Source organism: Pristiophorus japonicus, chromosome 12 (assembly GCF_044704955.1).
Source record: "Pristiophorus japonicus isolate sPriJap1 chromosome 12, sPriJap1.hap1, whole genome shotgun sequence".
NCBI classification, from domain to species: Eukaryota; Metazoa; Chordata; class Chondrichthyes; family Pristiophoridae; genus Pristiophorus; species Pristiophorus japonicus.
Genome location: NC_091988.1, coordinates 189,857,106 through 189,877,757, shown reverse-complemented (window position 1 = coordinate 189,877,757; position 20,652 = coordinate 189,857,106). Strand labels below are relative to the sequence as shown.

At 45.3% G+C, this 20,652-nt stretch overlaps 1 protein-coding gene across 5 annotated transcripts in view; it reads right to left on the bottom strand.

Annotated features, from left to right (window-relative positions):
• The window catches only part of LOC139277617 (protein phosphatase 1 regulatory inhibitor subunit 16B-like), a 172,179-nt gene that overhangs the window by 139,212 nt on the left and 12,315 nt on the right, over positions 1–20,652 (bottom strand). Inside the window, exons 1-3 of one of the 5 annotated variants that reach the window (XM_070896321.1) lie at positions 19,143–19,199; positions 11,745–11,896; positions 550–988 (exon numbers count right to left, since the gene is read on the bottom strand). In XM_070896321.1, coding sequence (XP_070752422.1) covers positions 550–796 — 247 coding nt within the window. In that variant the 5' untranslated portion in view covers positions 797–988; positions 11,745–11,896; positions 19,143–19,199. Of the gene's footprint in view, positions 1–549; positions 989–11,744; positions 11,900–19,142; positions 19,213–20,652 lie in introns of those variants that run through there. The other 4 variants (XM_070896322.1, XM_070896324.1, XM_070896323.1 and 1 more) reach the window with 4 other exon arrangements.

Genomic DNA, 20,652 nt, shown 5'->3' with positions numbered 1-20,652 from the left:
CAGTGCTTATGTTAATGAGCCAGTAATCCAGAGGCCTGAACTAATGATCTGGAGACACGAGTTCAAATCCCACCACGGCTGTGGAATTTAAATACTATTAATTAAATAAATCTGGAATACAAAGCTAGTATCAGTAATGGTGACCATGAAACTATCGAATTATCGTAAAAGCCCATCACTAATGTCCTTTCGGGAAAGAAATCTGCCATCCTTACCCGGTCTGGCCTGTAAGTGATTCCAGACCCACAGAAATGCTGTTGACTCTTAACTGCTCCCTGAAATGGCCTAGCAAACCACTCACCACCACCTTCTCGAGGGCAAATGGGGATGGGCAATAAATGCTGGCAATGCCCACGTCCCGTGAATGAAAACAAACTCCTGTTCTTATATTCATAGATAGGGTGGGGAACTATGAAGTATCCTGATTTTAGCAAAGAGATACTGTAAAGATTGGTAGAGAACAGGAGCGCCACAATTTTTTCGGAGACGCTGAAAGTCAGATAGATTTTCAGCACAATAGTGTCTGAGCAAGCCGAAAGATTCACTTACCCTCTTCAATGTCATTCCGAGAGGAAGCCTCCAGGAGTGTAACGTTCGGAGCGAAGGAGACCTGTCTGTGATGCCCGGTGCTTTTCTTTTTGTCAGTTTTTCTCTTTTTGTGCTGCATCTCTTTCTCGTACTGCGCCCATTTTTTCAGCTGCTGCGCCCGGCGTTTCCTCGCGACTCGAAGGCGGTCAGGGGTCGGCAGCCTTTCCAGGAACGGAAGTTCTGTTAGGAGGTCCATGTGGCTCGACATGACTTGAATGAAGGGTCATCAAATTAGGAATTGGGGTGGGGGCGAGGGGGCTCCGGTGAAGGAAGAATACGCGGAACTCCGTGCGCTCGTTGAACGTTGGGTACGGAGCTTGAATCCGGGAAATTACTTGCGCCCGCTGTCAGTGCCGGGGGTGGAACCAGAAGGGAGCCTGATTCTTGCCATTGTCTAGTCCTGCAACGTGCAAAAACAAGATAAAGGAGGATTAACTCTTTCAGTGTACAGCCCATATAATCCACAGACACTGCAAAAATTATAATCAAAGTGCAACAGAACGAATAAACACAGTGGATCAGGTTACATTACGAGTCACTAGTGTGAAGCCCTGAAACGCCTTATTTGAAGCTGAGGCTGCACTGTCGGAGGTGTCGTCTTTTGGATGAGACATTAAAACCGAGGCCACTTCTGCTCTCTCAGGTGGATGTAAAAGATCCCATGGCACTGTTTCGAAGAAGAACAGGAGAGTTATTCCCGGTGTCCTGGCCAATGTTTATCCCTCAATCAACATCACTGAAACAGATTATATGGTCATTATCACATTGCTGATTGTGGGAGCTTGCTGTGTGCAAATTGGCTGCTGTGTTTCCAACATCAAACAGTGATTGCACCTCAAAAGTACTTGTTGAGAATTAATTCACGGGATGTGGGCATCGCTGGCAAAGCCATTATTTATTGCCCATTCCTAATTACCCTCGAGAAGGTGGAGATGAGCCGCCATTTCTAAGAGTAATTAAGAGCCAACCACATTGCTGTGGGTCTGGAGTCACATATCGGCCAGACCGGGTAAGGACGGCAGATTTCCTTCCCTAAAAGGACATTAGTGAACCAGATGGGTTTTTATGACAATCCGGTAGTTTCACGGTCACCATTACTGGTTCTAGCTTTTAAAAAAAAAATCCTGATTTATTGAATTAACTGAATTTAAATTTAAATTCTCCAGCTGCCGCAGAGGGATTATGAACTCGTGTCTTCGGATCATTAGTCCAGGCCTCTGGATTACTGGTCTAGTAACATAACCGCTGTGCTACCATACCCTGTAAAAGTACTTCATTGCCTGTAAAGCACTTTGGGATGTCACGAGGTTGTGACAGCCAGGATATAAATGAAATACTTTCTTTTTTTAACCCCAATGTGAGCATTCTGAATAGAATGGCGAATAGATCATTAGAATGGAACTGAAAACGACTTTAAAAAAAAAACAGGGATGTGAATAAAAATGGGACTATTGTCTTGTAGAAAATGATCAGGCTGGAAACTGAGAGAAACACCATTCTGAGAGAGGAGCAATTAATGAACATAAGAAATAGGAACAGGAATAGGTCATACGGCCCCTCGAGCCTGCTCCACCATTCAATTAGATCGTGGCTAATCTGATCATGGACTCAGCTCCACAACCCTGCCCGCTCCCCACAACCCCTTATCATTTAAGAAATTGTCTATGTCTGACTTAAATTTATTCAATGTCCCAGCTTCCACAGCTCTCTGAGGCAGTGAATTCAACAGATTTACAACCCTCAGAGAAGGAATTTCTTCTCATCTCTGTTTTAAATGGGCGGCCCCTTATTCTAAGATCATGCCCTCTAATTCTAGATCCCCTATCAGTGGAAACATCCTCTCTGCATCCACTTTGTCAAGCCCCCTCATAATCTTATACGTTTTGATAAGATCACCTCTCATTTTTCTGAATTCCAATGAGTAGAGGCCCAACCTACTCAACCTTTCCTCATAAGTCAACCCCCTCATTCCTGGAATCAACCTCGTGACCCTTCTCTGAACTGCCTCCAAAGCAAGTATATCCTTTCGTATGGAAACTAAAACTGCACGCAGTATTCCAGGTGTGGCCTCACCAAAACCTTGCATAGCTGTAGCAAGACTTCCCTGCTTTTATACTCCATCCCCTTTACAATAAAGGCCAAGATACCATTGGCCTTCCTGATCACTTGCTGTACCTGCATACTATCCTTTTGTGTTTCATGCACAAGTACTCCCAGGTCCCACTGTACTGCAGCACTTTGCAATCTTTCTCCATTTAAATAATAACTTGCTCTTTGATTTTTTTTCTGCCAAAGTGCATGACCTCACACTTTCCAACATTATACTCCATCTGCCAAATTTTTGTCCACTCATTTAGCCTGTCTATGTCCTTTTGCAGATTTTTTGTGTCCTCCTCACACATTGCTTTTCCTCCCATCTTTGTATCGTGAGCAAACTTGGCTACGTTTACACTCGGTCCCTTCTTCCAAGTCGTTAATATGGATTGTAACTAGTTGGGGTCCCAGCACTGATCCCTGCTGCACCCTCTAGTTACTGATTGCCAACCAGAGAATTAACCATTTATCCCGACTCTCTGTTTTCTGTTAGTTAGCCAATCCTCTATCCATGCTAATATATTACCCCCAACTCCCTTTTATCTTGTGCAGTAAATTTTTATGTGGCACCTTGTCAAATGCCTTCTGGAAGTCCAAATACACCACATCCATTGGTTCCCCTTTATCCATCCTGTTCGTTACATCCTCAAAGAATTCCAGTAAATTTGTCAAACATGACTTCCCCTTCATAAATCCATGCTGACTCTGCCTGACCGAATTTTGCTTATCCAAATGTTCTGCTACTGCTTCTTTAATAATGGACTCCAACATTTTCCCAACCACTGATGTTAGGCCAACTGGCCTATAGCTTCCTGCTTTTTGTCTGCCTCCTTTTTTAAATAGGGGCATTACATTTGCAGTTTTCCAATCTGCTGGGACCTCCCTAGAATCCAGGGAGTTTTGGTAAATTACAACCAATGCATCCATAATCCCTGCCACTACTTCTCTTAAGACTCTAGGATGCAAGCCATCAGGTCCAGGGGATTTATCTGCCTTTAGTCCCATTATCTTACTGATTACCACCTCCTCAGTGATTGTGATTGTGTTAAGTTCTTTCCCTCCTGCCTATAACCCCTTGACAATCCAAATATTGTTAGTGTCCTCTATTGTAAAGACTGAAGTACAATCTAACAGCAAAAGACATTAGAAAAGGGGTGCAGGAACAGAGAGACCTGGGGAAATATGTGCACAAATCGTTGAAGGTGACAGGACAGGTTGAGAAAGTAGTTAAAAAAAGCATAAGGGATCCTGGGCTTTATAAATAGAGGCTACGGCCTAGAAATTCGGGTTATTTGCACTTCCTAGGGGCGCTAACGGGTTGCAAATGACTTTGCGATGGAGCGCGGCGTGGCTAACGACTCCCGCTAAATTAGTCGTGGGTTTAGCGGCGGTGGTAACCCGATGCACCCCGCTCGGCCAGCGATGCACCCCAAACCCTAAATTGGGTTTCGTCCCCTGAAGCTGCGCCGGGCGATGACAGTGGCAGCTTCAGAGGCGGTGTTTACCGGGGCAGCCGGCTACTCGCGGGGCAAAAGTTAAAGGGGAGGTGTGCTGCTGTAAAAAAAAAAAAGTCCCCCATTTCTTTTGGTGCGCCCCATTGGCACTTTGAACGCGGGGTCCGTGCCATGATCGGTCAGCCCGACATTCTGCTTCAGTGCCGGGCTGTTGGCACGGCACCACAACTGCCCGGTGGTGGTCCAGGTAGGAGACTTATTTTGCTGCAGAGTATGCAGCTTGGGCCCTTCCCTTTAATTCAGGAAAGAGCCCCTCCTCCGTGGCAGCGCTATGCGCCCCACTCCCGAGACGTCCGCCCCCCTTACTGCCCCAGAAAGGAAGTGCAGCGCTTGATTTAGCGTTCCACTTCCTTTCAGGGGTGGTAACCCCAATTTCTCACGAGAGGAGAGTCTTCTGCGCCTGGCACAAGGTCTGACAACTCCCGAGTGTGTACCGAATTTTTCCCCAATAGAGTACAAAAGCAAGGAAGTTATGATGAACCTTTGTAAAATACTGGTTTGGCCACAACTGGGCTACTGTGTCCAATTCTGGGCACCACATTTTAGGATGAATGTGATGGCCTTAGAGAGGGTGCAGAAGAAATTTACGAGAATGGTTCCAGGGATGAGGGACTTCAGTTATGTGGATAGACTGGAGAAGCCGGGGTTGTTCTCCTTCGAACAGAGAAAATAGTGAGGAAATTTGATAGCGGTGTTCAAAATCATGAGGCGTCTAGACAGAGTAGATAGAAAGAAACTGTTCCCATTGGCAGAAGAGTCGAGAACCAGAGGATACAAGTTTAAGGAGATTGGCAGAAGGTCCAAAGGCGACATGAGGAAAAACTTTTTACACAGCGAGTGGTTAGGATCTGGAATTCACTGCCTGACATGGGCTCGACGGGCCGAATGGCTTCTTTGTGCTGTAACCACTCTATGATTCTATGTAATAAAATAAAGGTTAATTTATCAAAGAGATATCCAAACCACAGCAACATGCAACAAATATGGTCCCTCAGGCCAACAAATTCCCAGAGACTCAAACTGCTACTGTCTGTTGCTTGAAACGGCACAGCCTCAGGCTGGGGATTGGCGGGGTCGGAGGAGAGTTACTTCCTGCATATTTGGGGATGCAAAATTAATTTTCATTTTAAGATAGTGCAGTCCTGGCATTCAGCAATTTGCATTGTAATTCTTTACGTGACCCACAAATACAAAAAGACACTCCAGATTTATTTTTAAAAACTAACTAAAGTAACTGCCCTAAATCTAGAGCTAGCGTACAAGGCGGCAGGAACGAGAAGACCTTGGGGGTGAAATTGCCCCTTTTAAAAAAATAAAGAGGCCCATTAGCACCTCCAGGGGGCGCTAACGGGGCAGAAGAGCGGTTTCACCCGGCGGGGGGGGGGGGGCACTACCGGCTCCCGGGTAGTTCCCCGGGACGCCATGCTGCCGATGATGACAGTGCGCGCCGACCCCTCACCTCCCGGGGGTGGGGGGGGGGGGTCGCGAGGAAGGGGGTGATTGCCCTGCGGGTTGCAAAGCTGGCCGACATCTGCTTTCGGGGTGCTCCTAAAAGGGGAGGACGCCAACGCCCCACGCCGCCATCTTTTCTGGTTTGCGGACTCTCGGGTCGGCGCCCGTATGGCGGCCCGAGCGTGGTCATGGCCGCCATCCTGCAGCACACCACTCCATTTTGGGTGCCGGTATGCAGGTCCGGTCCCACGCTGCCCTGGTGGCCCAGTGGAAGCCATTAGAGGCCTTGCAGAGTGCGCAGCGTCCCTCCTCTTTAAGCGAAGGGGAGGGGCGTTGAAGCACGTCAGCGCTGCGCAGAGCATCAGCGTAACGCTTGACTCACCGCCCCAGTAGCGCCCTGGGAACCTTCCCTAAAGGAAGTGGAGCGTGTGTGATTGCACTCCATTTCCTTTGAGGGGCGGGAAGCCCAAGTCAGCGGCGGGGGCGGGACTTCTGCGAAAGCCCTGGCCCCAGCTGGTTACCGCCCCCAATCGGGGCGCAGGGCAATTTCGCCTCCGCTTTTGTTTACCTCAAAGCATGGTGTCACTTAATTTCACTCCCCTCTCATCTTGATGCAACCCCTGTATCTCGCCAGTTGAATAAGGAAACTATTTCCTCCCCAAGTGCTTCAGCCATGACTGTGCTGGGTTGCCAACTCTGGTTGGACATTTTCCTGGAACACCTCCCATCTACAAGCACCCAGTTAAACCGCCTTTTTACCCATCTCCAATACAATTATAAACTAATTAACTCAAGGGTTTAAAGAAAATAAAAGAAACACGCAATTTTTAAAATTCTCCTATATTCCCCAAGTTGCTTACAGCAGTGTCCAGGAGACTAATATTTAATTCCTGGAAACTCCAGGACAATGGAGGGTTGATAAAACCCCAACTCTTAAGTCTGAAGTGTTTACACTTTAACTTCTGCTGAATTTGAGGATTTGTTGATCCCCTAGTTGTCCTCTTGTTCAGCACAGAGAATGTCCCTACATTCACCAGTGCACAGACCCGTTCATGCAGAACCACAGAACACTTCCTCACTTACAGGGGGGTTTTTTTGACAACAGGGGAAGGTTAATGTTTACAGGAAAGGGAAATTATTTTTCTCCAACAGACTGTTAGTATGAAACATTTGGTGACGTAAAGGACCTCATCTGTCAACTGCACAGACCTCTCAAGAGACGTCAGCAGCTCATGCATTCTGTTATTCATGACCAATTTAATCACTGAAAGAGTCAGAAGTTTATGGGGCTTGGGCAGTGGGGCGGAAACAAAGCTGTGAGGAAATAACAGCTGATACGTGGATTGTTGGACAAGCTTCGCAATGTGACCTCGACAAAATATACAGAAGAATCAGCTTCTTCGGTACTACAAATTGGAACACCTTTTCCGCTTACTGGGCCTGTGCCAACATCAAGTGTTCTCCCACGTCAGGTATTGCATGGATGAGATGTATAACAAAAGGTCCTTCTACTGTGTCCCAACAATACACCTTCCCATCAGATGAATGTCGCTTATGTCCACTAATACAACATTTTTATTTTCAACATCAGACGACTTAATATCTAATTGACAGTCTAGTTGATTAATATTTTCGGGCCGGGCCGCTGCACGCTGCTCCCTCACCTGCAAGATGCTCCCTCACCTGCAAGACCATCAGCAGGCCGGGGCCATTGGAGGGAGCAGCGTGAGGCGGCCCAGCCCGGAAATCGGCGCTGTCCTGGCCTGCAAGACCATCAGCAGGCCGGGGCCATTGGAGGGAGCAGCTTGCGGCGGCATACCACTGCAGGGAGCAGCGCTGCTGCTGCAGGAGGGCGACGGCTGCGAAGCCAGGTCGCTGATTGCAGTGCGGGCAGGCACAGCAGGAGGGGCGAAGGAGCGGCAAGAGTCCGTAGAGGGAAGTGACCGTGGCTCAGGAGAGGCGCGAGTTTGTGGCTCAGAAGATGCGAGGAGGCAGGGGTAGCACGGGCCAGCCCACACTGCGATATTTGTGCGCACTACGTCTGTGCAGCAGAGCTGGTCTCCAGTTAGTCTTGGGTAATCCTTGCCACTGGACCAAGACCTAGCTCTGTCAAGCCCGTGTGGTGGCTGGTGTGCAACGGCCACCACACGTTAAAAAAATCCACGCACAGGCATCTTCCACCCTTCAGGATGTAGTTCAGGATCTGGAATATTAGGTCCTTCATTGAAACGCCTGTGAACTCATCCCTTTTTGGCATGGAAGCAAGTCATCCTCGATACGAGGGACCGCCTATGATGATGATGATTAATAGTCCGACCACTCTGTGCCGTGGGTGGGGACCGAACACAGGTTTGAGTCCCATTCTCCTCAGACCTTGGCCTGAGCCACTGCAAGCAGGAATCATGTGGCAAGGAGCTATGTGGAGATAGTGGTCTTCTAAGAAAGTGGGTGTGGCGGAGAGGAGAGGGTGGGGGGAGGGCGGCTTGTGAGAAGCGAACGTGTCGAGGGAAAGAATAACCAAGAGTCAACAGACGGCTACGCTGAATAAATGGAATGAATGGACAAAAATCCTCCATAAAAAATAAAAGTCTATCCTACCAAATGTCCTCATCAATTTTTTAGAAGAAGCACTGTGAAGGATGCCCAAGTTCTATTTATACTGGATACAATCTTTTTTTGTGTACACGTTACAATAATGCAGTTTTTATTTTGATAGATTTTCTCTAAGCTAAGTAGGTCAGGTGAACTGGATCTTGCAACTATTTAAAGAAAAAAAACAAGCAGGCAAAGATCCCACAGAAGGCAAGCACGGTCTACTCCTCTTAAGTGTACACAGTATCATTACTGCACAAAGTATCATTACTGCGCAAAATTAAACAAACAGAAATACATACTTAAAGCAAAAATAAACAAAATAACACACACACATCAACTGTCTGCAATCTAACGCGCAAGTGTCAGGCATCAGGTTTGAACATTTGAATTTTTCACAGTTGAGTACTTCATCAACACGTGCATGCAGGCAGTTCAGTTTAACCTTCAACAAAGAATCTATACAATCTTGAGGGAGAGCGGCATAGCAGTGGAGACATAAGAAAGAAAGACTTGCATTTATATAGCGCCTTTCACGACCACCAGACGTCTCAAAGTGCTTCAGTGTCAGTGAAGTACTTTTGGAGTGTAGTCACTGTTGTAATGTAGGAAACACAGCAGGCAATTTGTACGTAGCAAGCTCCCACAAACAGCAATGTGATAATGACCAGATAATCTGTCTTGGTGATGTTGATTGAGGGATAAATATTGGCCAGGACACCGGGGATAACTCCCCTGCTCTTCTTCGAAATAGTGCCATGGGATCTTTTACATCCACCTGGGAGAGCAGACGGAGGCCTCGGTTTAACGTTTCATCTGAAAGACGGCACCTCTGACAGTGCAGTACTCCCTCAGCACTGCACTGGAGTGTGCTACCCACTGAGCCACTGGCTGAAACGGTAACACTTTCGTCATTTTATTATAATTAATCTTCAAGGTGCAATGGATTCTTTCTCCATTTCTTTGTCAGACTGACAACATAATGGAATTTATATATATATAACACATACATCCAGACTGTTCATGACAAGCCCAGTCATCACCACGGCAAGGAGGAAATGTTAATCCCATCACCGACACTCATTGACACCTCTTTCTTTCCTGACAATCACAGCCTCCTGCAGTTCTCGTCCCATGCTGACAATGCAGTGTCTGTACTGACCCCCCCGCCCCCTCCACCCGTACTCTATCAAAAGCAAACTCAACAATACAGACTGGGCATCCACAATGGGCAATATAAGGGCAGTGTGCCTTCATTAAATATAACAGCGTGTTTATATGGTGCCTTTAATGTAGTGAAAGGTCCCAAGGCGCTTCACAGGAGTATTATGAGATTTAAAAAATTGACACCGAGCCGTATAAGTAGAAATTAGCGCAGGTGACCAAAAGCTTGGTCAAAGAGGTAGGTTTTAAGGAGCATCTTGAAGGAGGAAAGAGAGGTAGAGAGGCGGAGAGGTTTAAGGAGGGAGTTCTAGAGCTTGGGGCCCAGGCAACAGAAAGCTCAGCCACCAATGGTTGAGCGATTATAATCAGGGATGCTCAAGAGGGCAGAATTAGAGGAGCGCAGACATCTCAGGGAGGGGGGGGGGCGGGGATTTGTGTGGCTGGAGGTGATTATAGAGATAGGAAGGGGTAAGGCCATGGAGGGATTTGAAAATAAGGATGAGAATTTTGAAATCAAGGCGCTGCTTGATTAGACTGCAGATAAAGTCAGTTACATCTTACCAGAACGGCACACAAGAGCATTGGCCATATATTATTTTGTTAGGAACATAGGAGCAAGAGCAGGAGTAAGCCATTCAGCCCCTCAAGCTGGTACCACCATTCAAATGAGATCATGCCTGATCTGTTTGTAAACTCCATCCACCCATCTTGGTTTCATAAACCTTAATACCTTTGCCGAACTAAAATGTATCAATCTCAGTTTTGAAATTTTCGATTGAGCCTCCAGCTGTTTGGGGGATAGAGTTCTATGTTGCCACTACCCTTTGTGTGAAGAAGTGCTTCCTGACATCACCCTTGAATGACCTGGCTCTAATTTTAAGATTATGCCCTTGTCCTGGACTCCCCCCACCAGAAGAAATAATCTCTCTCTATCTTCCTTACCAACTTCTTTAATCATCTTAAAAACACTTCAATTTGGTTATATGCCACTGACCAGAAATCTGGACAAGGGTAAAACTTTTGAATAGCTGCACATAACTGCTTCCTCAAGTTTTGAGTGGCTGGAATTCCTGATGTAGTTTATATTGAAGGTGCTTTCTACGACAATTCCATCCACATTAAAACGAATGCACATCCATACAGGGTGAAAATACTCTGTTGGCCTGTACAGGACTGGTGAAGCAGAACCCCAGAGTGTTATTTGTGTCTGAAAGCATTGAAAATTGGAACAATGGCCCTGAATTCATCATTATAGGCAGTCCCTCGAATCGAGGATGACTTGCTTCCACGCCAAAAAAGGACAAGTTCGCAGGTGTTTCAATGAAGAATCTAATATTCCAGGTCCTGAACTACGTAGAGTAGGGTGGAAGATGCCTGTGCGTGGACTTTTTTTTAAACATGGGGTGGCTGTTGCACACCAGCCACCACACGGGCTCGACGGAGCTAGGTCTTGGTCCAGTGGCAAGGATTAACGAAGACTACTGGAGACCTGCTCTGCTGCACGGACCTAGTGCGCACACATATCGCAGTGTAGGCTGGTCCGTGCTGCCCCTGGGCCCTCGCCTCTTCTGGCCCCGAACTCACACCTCTCTTGGGCCCCGATCACATCCCTCTTCAATCTCTCGCCGCTCCTTCACTACCGACCCCGCTGTACCTGCCCACCCTCCAATCAGCGACCTGGACCTTGATGACGTCACTCTTTGCTGCCATCGCCCTCCTGCACCAGCTCGCGCTGTACCTAGCAGTGGCAGGCCGCCGCTCTGCCCATGGCCCTGAATTAAGAAGGTGTTGTCTTACCTATGGTGCTGTGGATGTTTGCTGAACGTTAGATGGACAAGAAGAACAACAAACGAGGGGGTCCTTGAGCAAGCACAAGAGAGACGTGACGAGGTTGGTTACAATGAAAACAATGATGTGGGCACATAATTTGGGAGTGTAGAAGAAAGATACCATTGTCCGGAAAGCTTGATGGCAATAGATTAACCGGCAGACAGAGGCGTGATGATGTGATGAAATGGGACACTGTAACTTCAGGGACTGATGCAATCCAAAGTAAACATTTTAGTAAAGAAAGAACTTGCATTTATATAGCATCTTTCACAACCTCAGGACATCCCAAAGCACTTTACAGCCAATGAAATACTTTTTGAAATGTAGTCACTGTTGTAATGCAAGAAAAGCAGCAGCCAATTTGCGCATGGCAAGTTCCCAGAAAAAGCAATGAGATAATGACCAGATAACCTGTGATGTTTTAGTGATATTGATTGAGGGATGAATATTGAGCAGGTGACCAGGGAGAACTCCCTTGCTCTTTTTCCAGTAGTGATCTTTTACACCCACCTGAGAGATAAGACAAGGCCTTGGTTTAACGTCTCATCCAAAAGACAGCACCTCCGGCAGTGCAGCACTCCCTCAGTACTGCAAGGGAGTGTCAGCCTAGGTTTTGTGTTTAACTTTCTGACTCCGAGGCGAGATTGCTGCTGACTGAGCCACTGCTAATACATAATAAAAAAAGTTAAACAATTTCTTTCCTCATTCCTGATGCTCAACACCGCAGGAGATCGACTTGTATATTGTACAGATATTTCTAGGGTAGATCAACACAACATTAGCACCTATGGCTGAACACTCAGGTCACATCTGCATCGCTCACTCAACACACAATTATTGTACATTTATCAACAAGATATCTTGCATCTTGCCAGTGATCTCTCTGTGATGTGCAGTTAGCGTGTAACACACACACACATTTAGTGCTCATTTCATACTGTGATACAGGTTCTTCCTGTGTCTCACAAACCTATTTCACACCTCTGCAACAGAGTCTGAACAGTCGGCAAGCAACTCAACATTACAGCTGCAGAGAGCTTAAGAAAGAAAGACTCGTATTTCTATAGCGCCTTTCACGACTTCAGGCCATCCCAAAGTGCTTCGTAGCCAATGAGGTACTTTTGAAGTGTAGTCACTGTTGTAATGCCCACTGAGCCACGGCTGACACTCAAAATGAAGTTGTCAAATTTTTAGATTTCTCTTTTTTAAAAAAAAAATGCAGCTCACATTTTATTGGCTCAAAATACACACCCTTCACAATATCCGAGTCAAAAAAGTATATAAACAAAAAGCAGAATTTATTACTATTCTATTACATGCTTGAAACAGGAGCATGGGGCTGGAGTGTGCTATAAAATAACAGTGAGGCTAACAGCACTCCCTATCATTTATGTGAAAATCGGTCAGCAACTGCTGGTGAGCGGACATGCGCAGTTAAAATGCAAAAATCCGGAAGCTGCTGTCCGAGATGCCCTGCTCCTCCAAAAGCTTCCTGAAAACAGCATCTCGCCATCTGACTCACCCTTCAAATGTATTGAGCGGCGTAAAGTTGCTGCACTTACTTCATAGGACTTTACAGTAATGTCAACTCACTCTAACGGAGAAATCATTTACCCGGCATAGCCCAATCCCCGAGGGACCTGTATGTGCATTTTTACGGACTAAACCTACCAGAAAAAGTTGGGGGTTGTCCATTCTAGTCTAAGTACCCTTTTAGCACGGTGTGAAGTCTTAATTACTGCCAAAGGACCTCTCAGGCGCTGAAAATTAACTTTTACAAATGTGGAGTCTCGTTCCTTCAGATTTCAATTATTGTTGGAGATTTCTCTTAAAAATGTACATACAGGTCCCTCGGGGATTGGGCTACGCCGGGTAAATTATTTCTCCGTTAGAGTGAGTTGACATTACTGTAAAGTCCTTACTCTACAGCATGAAACCACACGAGGCACATTCTGGGGACAAGGTCACTCTGTGACCTTAACTCTTTATTCACAGGACTCCAAAGACGATGACCCTGCATGGGACCTCCCTTTTTATACCTGTGTGATCAGGTAAGGAGTGTCTCCCACAAGTTCACCCCTTGTGGTCAATGTGTGCGTCTAGGTTGAGTGTATACAGTGATGTTACATTGTGGTTACATACATGACAATTACAGTTAATGCTTACAGAACTGCAGGTGTGCTCTAACCAATAGCTGTAGCGTATCTTCTAATCCTTGAATTCTAGTCCTCTAGATCTAAAGACCATTAGGCTTGTTGATTATTTCCTGTAACTGTTCATGGCATTTTAATGAATTATGAGAGGCAGTAGACCTGTGTGCGAGCAGCAGCAGGAGTTGAGGCAAGGCAGAGCAATTAAAAGCAAGGCTCAACAGGCAACATTCGAAAGGAACATCAGAGTTTCAAAGTGACGTCACACACATGGAATTTTAAATGCCGTTACAATAGTTCGCCGTTGCATCCGTGTGCGGATAATCGAGAGTTGCCTGTACTTCTTTTACTTTTCCTTTCTGTCTCTTGTATTGCTCTTAATCCAACCTTTCTTTTCCTCTTTTTAACTTCACTTTCTGTACCTGATTTAACAATGAATTCAATACTCCGACTTCCACTTGCTGGTTCACACTCTACACTGCGCAGAAACAATTCTTCAGCCTGATTAAGGAGATACAGAGCTGCTTGCCCTAGTCACACAACTGCCCTGTAGAGAAGGTTACGCTTTTTGGATGGTTGCTGACAGGAACTTGCCATGCAAAAGCCCATAGAAAGTCTAACTTCGCCGTTCAGAGCAAAGGTCAGCCCATTGTGTTCTCCCCACATACAGCGGAATAAAAAGACGCAAAGATATTGGTCAAATCTGAAGGCATATGGAATGATAGTAAATTTGTGGTTTCCTCTTGCCACTTTTCGTTGATAGCAATAACGGAGCAGAAATCTGATTTTCTTTTTAAAAGTAAAATATATATTTATCGTTTTAAGGGGAGGCTAGACAAGCATACGAGGCAGAAGGAAATAGAGAGTTATGCTGATAGAGTTAGATGAGAAAAGAACGGAGGAGGCTCGAGTGGAGCAGAAACGCTGGCATGGACTGGTTGGGCCGAATGGCCTGTTTCTGTGCCGTATATCCTATGCTTTAATAAGAGGGGGAAAAAAACCCTGCCAATCTGAAATAAAAACAGACAATGCCAGAAATACACAGATCAGGTAGCATCTGTAAAGGGAACGGACAGGTTAATGTCACGAGCATTACCTTTCATTGAACCTGAAGACATAGCAAACAAGCACTTTAATAAGGCCTGGAAAAAAAAACAAGAAAATGGGGAGTGTTTGTAAAGGGCCTTGAGACTTCCGACTGTAGTTCTTTCTTTTTCCCAACTTTACTAAAATATTTGTTTATCTCTTAGTTTTCAGTTCTGAAGACCGGTATACACCCCTAACTTATCTTCTCTATCTTTAGCTGTCTCTGCCCACGCTGCACCACAGCTACCACCCGCTGCTTGGAGAGCAGACACGCAAGCTGCCACCAAGGACTGGCCACAAGGACATGCATTAGACCACAGCCGATCGCATGATTGAGATGAGCAACTCATTGTCGGTGAAATCATCAGCGTGAGCCAACGTATCATTAATCAATGCTGATAAAACTGACGCAGGCAAGTTAAAAGGTTCATGATAAGAGGGACGTCAACGGAGGTGGTTCGGAGCAATGAGGGAGGTCAGGTGGAGGTTTTCCACCCTAAAAAGTAATAAAGTAACAAAGCTACCAAAATGGGTTGGAGAAGCAGCTAGATATTTCTGGGAAGAAGGGATTGATGGATATGCGAGAAAGAAAGGTTGGGTTTGAATAACTCAAAAAAAGAGATTTCTTTGATGGGTATAATGGCCATTTCCTATTTCTAAAAATTCTTCTGGCCCAACATGAATAGAAAGCAGACTCTTCAGTTTCAGTGTAATTTATATCATACCATCAAGGTTGGTATTTCAACTCTCAGCTGTGGCTCAATGGACAGCACACTCGCCTCTGAGTCAGAAGGTTGTGGGTTCCAGATACTTGAACACATAAATCCAGGCTGACACTCCAGTACAGTACTGAGGAAGTGCTGCACTGTCGGAGGTGCTGTCTTTTGGATGAGACGTTAAACCGAGGCCCCGTCTGCTCTCTCAGATTCCATGGCACTATTTTGAAGAAGAGCAGGGGAGTTATCCCCGGTGTCTGGGCCAATATGTATTCCTCAATCAACATCACACAAAAAAAAGATTATCTGGTCATTTTCACATTGCTGTTTGTGGGAGCTTGCTGTGCGCCCTACATTACAACAGTGAATACACTGCAAAAATAATTATTTAGCTGCAAAGCGCTTTGAGACGTCTGGTGGCCATGAAAGGCGCTATATAAATGCAAGTCTTTCTGTGACAACAAAAACAGAACATCTGTAGTATCTCCTAGTCCTGAGGAAGGACCTCTGGGCCTGAAACACTGACGAACTCCTGTTTATCCACAGATCATGTCTGATCAGCTGAGTATTTACAGCTTCTCCTGCTTTTGTTTTCAGAATTGCAGCATCTGGACCATTTTGCTTTTTGTCCAGTCTGTCTGACAACAGCTGTCAGAGCAAAATGAAACTCTTGATCAGCAATAGATAAAGCCCGTCTGCTAGTTGAAATGATTGCACTTGAATAAATTGAATTTCAATTCCCCAAACATAGACAGAGAACTCACACTGAACTAAAAGGTACTTAAAATGTAAGCTGGGTGTGCACTTGGCCATAATACTGTCTTTTAGGATTACTTCTTCGAAGTGTTTAAAATGATGATGGTATGGGAGAGGGTAGAGAGAAACAGACTGCTTCCAGTGGTTGGGGGGGGGGGTCTAGAATGAGGGGGCATAAATAGAAGCAGAAAGACTTGCATTTCTATAGCGCTTTTCACGACCACCGGACATTCCAAAGCACTTTACAGTCAATGAAGTGCTTTTTGAAGTGCAGTCACTGTTGTAATGTAGGAAATGCGGCAGCCAATTTGCGCACGGCAAGCTCCCACAAACAACAATGTGATAATGACCCAATAAACTGCTGTTTTTAGTGATGTTAATTGAGGGATAAATATTGGTCAGGACACCGGGGAGAACTCCCTTGGTCTGCTTCGAAATAGTGCCATGGGATTTTTTTATGTCCACCTGAGAGAGCAGACGGGGCCTCGGTTTAACGTCTCATCCGAAAGACGGCACCTCCGACAGTGCAGCACTCCCTCGGTACTGCACGAGTGTCAGCCTGGATTTTTGGGCTGAAGTCTCTGTAGTGGGACTTGAACCTACAACCTTCTGACTCAGAGGCAAGAGTGCTGCCCACTGAGTCACAGTTGACACCCTTAAGATCAAATGTAAGAGATTTCGGACACAGAGTAAGAGGAACGTTTCCTTTAAGACAGAGGACGGTGTGGCTGTGGTACACATTATCGAAGTTAGTGGTTGAAGCATAGACCACTCCAACAGTTAAGAAGGTTTTGTTAGCTGGTTGAAGGACAGAGGGATAAAGGGATCAGGGAATAGGATGGGCACATGGGTCTACTGCTCGTATGAAGAGTAAATACCAACTCAGGCTGGTTGGGTCGAAGGCTGTGCTTTCTGTGTTGAAGTTTCTGTGTAATTTCATGAATGGCCACTCGGTAATTTTGACAAGTGAAAACCACACAGCAAAGGTCTACTGCTATGTTCTTAAAAAGAACTGGCCCATTTCACCATCGTGTATCTACAAGCAGATCTGGTTCACGTTTGTGTTACATGCAAAATAGAACCTCGGGCACTCCCTGCCTAAACCTCTCCTTTCCTCCTTTAAAACACTTCTCAAAAGCCACCTCTTTGACCAAGCTTCTGCCATAATTTCTTCTTGTGTGGCTCCGTGTCAAATTTTTTGTTGTTGTCTTATAACAATCCTGTGAAGCACCTTAGGACGTTTACCATGTTACAAGCACTTTTTAATATAAGTTGTTGCTGTTGTTTGTAAGTGGTTAAAAAGAAAACCAAAAAAAAAAACCCTACCTTAGCATTGCGGTAGATTTATGTATTGTAACCTGGTCTTGATCAATTTTTGCCTCTTCAAAAAAAAATGGCAGCCTTACAGCCCTTTCACCAATGAGATCTGTAATTCAACCTCAGCCAGACTCATCGGTTTCTCTGGGCTGCAATGGTCCATCTGAAGTAAGCTGAAACCAATGGCCAATGGCATCAGGCCAACAGCACTAAACTAGCCCAAACTGAACACAGATTGATATTAAATTGACTGTATTGCTTACAGAAAATTCATCATCGAAGAAAGGATAGCTGGCATAGTAACAAAACAACATCTTGCATTTATATGGTACTTCAGCATATCATTGGAATGTCTCAAAACATTTCAAAATTAATTACTTTAGAAAACAGCGATTGTTGGGTTGGTAAATGCAGCAACCATTCTGCACCAATAACGACTCACAAACAGCAATTTTGGTTGAGGTAAGAAAGTTGGCCAGGTTACCAGGAGAACTCTCTTCTCTTCTTTGAATAGTCATGGGATCTTTAAAGTCCAGAACAGACAGGAGTGTGGGGGATGGCACCTCCAACAATGCAGCACTCCATCATTACTATACTGACCTACATTGGCTCTCGGCCAAGCAATAGCACAAATTTAATATTCCCATCCTGGTGTTCAAATCCCTCCATGGCCTCGCCCTTCCCCACCTCTGTAACCTCCTCCAGCCCTCCAACCCCTACCCCCAAGATTTCTGCGTTCCTCCAATTCCGGCCTCTTGTGCATCCCTGATTTCCATCGCCCCTCCATTGGCAGCCATGCCTTCAGCTGCCTAGGTCCCAAGCTCTGGAATTCCCCTCCCTACACCTCTTCGCCTTTCTACCTCACTCTGCTCCTTAAAACTGACCTCTTTGACCACGCTTTTGGTCACCTGTCCTAATACCTCTTTATGTGGCTTGGTGTCAAGGTTTGTTTGATAATGTTCCTGGGCACCTTGAGACGTTTTATTGCATTAAAGGGGCTATACAAATACAAGTTGTGATTGTAGCATCAGCCTAGATTACGAGCTTAAATCCTAGTGTGGGACATGAACCCGCAGTCTCCTGATCTACAGACCAGAAGATTACTAACTGACGGAGTTGTGGAAATACCAAAGCGGTGCAGTAGGCGGAGGTTAGTGCATGTTTGTTTGGGAGATACAGGAGTGTTTGAAACCGACAGTGCAGGAAAAATTACTTTGCTCCCCAGCAATGACGCCCCTCACCTTAATGGGCATAACAATTCATCACAAAAATACATGTTAAAAAAAAGATAATTTTTCATACGTTGACTTAGAAGCATAGAATGATACAGCACAGGAGGAGGCCATTCAGCCCATCGCACCTGTGCCAGCTCTTTGAAAGAGTTATCCAATTAGTCCCGACCCCTGCTCCTTCCCCAAAGCCTACAATTTATTTCATTTTTGGTATTTATCCAATTCCTTTTTGAAAGTTACGATTGAATCTGCTTCCACCAACGTTTCAGGCAGCGCGTTCCAGATCACAACAACTCGCTGCGTAAAAAAAAAATTCTCCTCATCCCCCCTCTGTGTCCTGTGCTTACCGACCCTCCTGCCATTGGAAGTTTCTCCCTATTTACTCTATCAAAATGCCTGATAATTTTGAACACATCTATGAAATCTCCTTTTAACCACCTCTGCTGCAAGAAAAACAATACGAGCTTCTCCAGATGTACATTTATCACAATTAGTTTCAAATAGGAAATCTTTACTTGAAGCGGGTTGAATGCAACTTCAGGTAAAATAAGTTTAATAGCTGTCCTGATCTTCAAATGTCACATGGTTAAATTCTAAAGGGTACAACACGAGTGTAAAAATGTCAAACGAAATTTGTCTCTTTTTGTTTACCTGGCAAGGCTCGGCTGGAAGAAGGTAATTTGTTTTGTAGTGAAGCGATATGTGTCAGGTCTATGCAGAGTAGTCAGTACACCATTTTACCTTCAACACTTCCTGTTCAGAAGCACACAGATCACAAACTGACAAGCTACTTCCTCTGTCACCGGGCTGGAGTTTCCATTAGAAACACTGAGCGAACGACGGAAGTGCGGGTCCTGATAGTACTACTGCTGCAACCTTACTTCGAGACAGACAGAAAACGTATGCAAAGTAGGAAAGAAATATCACGAGGCTAAATCTTAAACACCAAATCACAACTGTTTTGATTCTCCCTTCTCCAAGTTTGATACACTTTGATTTTTTTTTAACATGAGTGATGCATGAGTGCGTTCAATGTTAAAGCTTTTGGTCCTGGATAACCGCACATTTTTTATCATGACAAAACTGAGAATGGTTATGACAGAACTTGAATAATCCCTCGGTAAGTTTAGATACAATATGGTCTTTTGGAGTGATTTTGATCCCAAAAGCTCTTCGCCTCTCTAATTCTTTAAGATGCTCCCAAACCTACCTCTTTGACCAAGCTTTTGGACACCTGTCCTAATATTTCTGGAGTGATTTTGATCTCCTGAGGGAGTTGGAGAGGAATTTTCCAGAGTGCTATTTAGCCCCCTTTATTGGCCCTGTATTTCTTTCTGTTTTTTGGCCTGACCCGGGAGATTACATGGCTGAAGAGGGGGAGGGAGCACTGGTGGAAGGGGGGGTGGCGGGGGAGGCAGTAGGTAGCGTCTAGTCACGATGCTCCTGCCATTATTAGCATGGGGCAGGACGTGAAGGCTTTGGAGAGGGTACAGAAGAGATTTACTAGAATGGCTCCAGGGATGAGAGAATACAATCTGTGGACAGACTAGAGAAGCTTGGGTTGTTCTCCTTAGAACAGAGCATTGCTGAGAGGAGATTTTATAGGAGGTGTTTAAAATCATGAAGGATTTAGATAGAGTAAATAAAGCAAAACTGTATCCAATGGCTGAAGGGTCGATAATGAGAGGGCACAGATTTAAGGTGACTGTAAAAGAGTCAGAGGCAACATGAGGAAAAACTTAGATGCAATGAGTGGTTAGGATTTGGAATGCACTGTCTCATAAGGTGGTGGATACAGATTCAATAGTAGCCTTTAAAAGGGAACTGGATAAAAATTTGAAGGAGAAAAAATTGTAACGATATGGGGAAAGAGCAGGGGAGTGGCACTAACTGGATCGCTCTTCTAACGAGTTGGCTCAGACTCAATGGGCTGAATGGCCTCCTTCAGTGCTGTAATATTCTATGATTGATGGGCCAGCTTGTCTTTTCCTGCCTGTTATTTTCGTATATTCGTATGACACAAACCTATGAGAGTGTGATACTAGCTGAAGCGCTCATGCAGAGAGCCAGACGCATGGCGTCCTTCTGTGCAGTAACCATTCGATGATTCTATCTCCACAGAAGTCACTGTATAGGGAACTGTGCTCCTCAAGTATGGCCA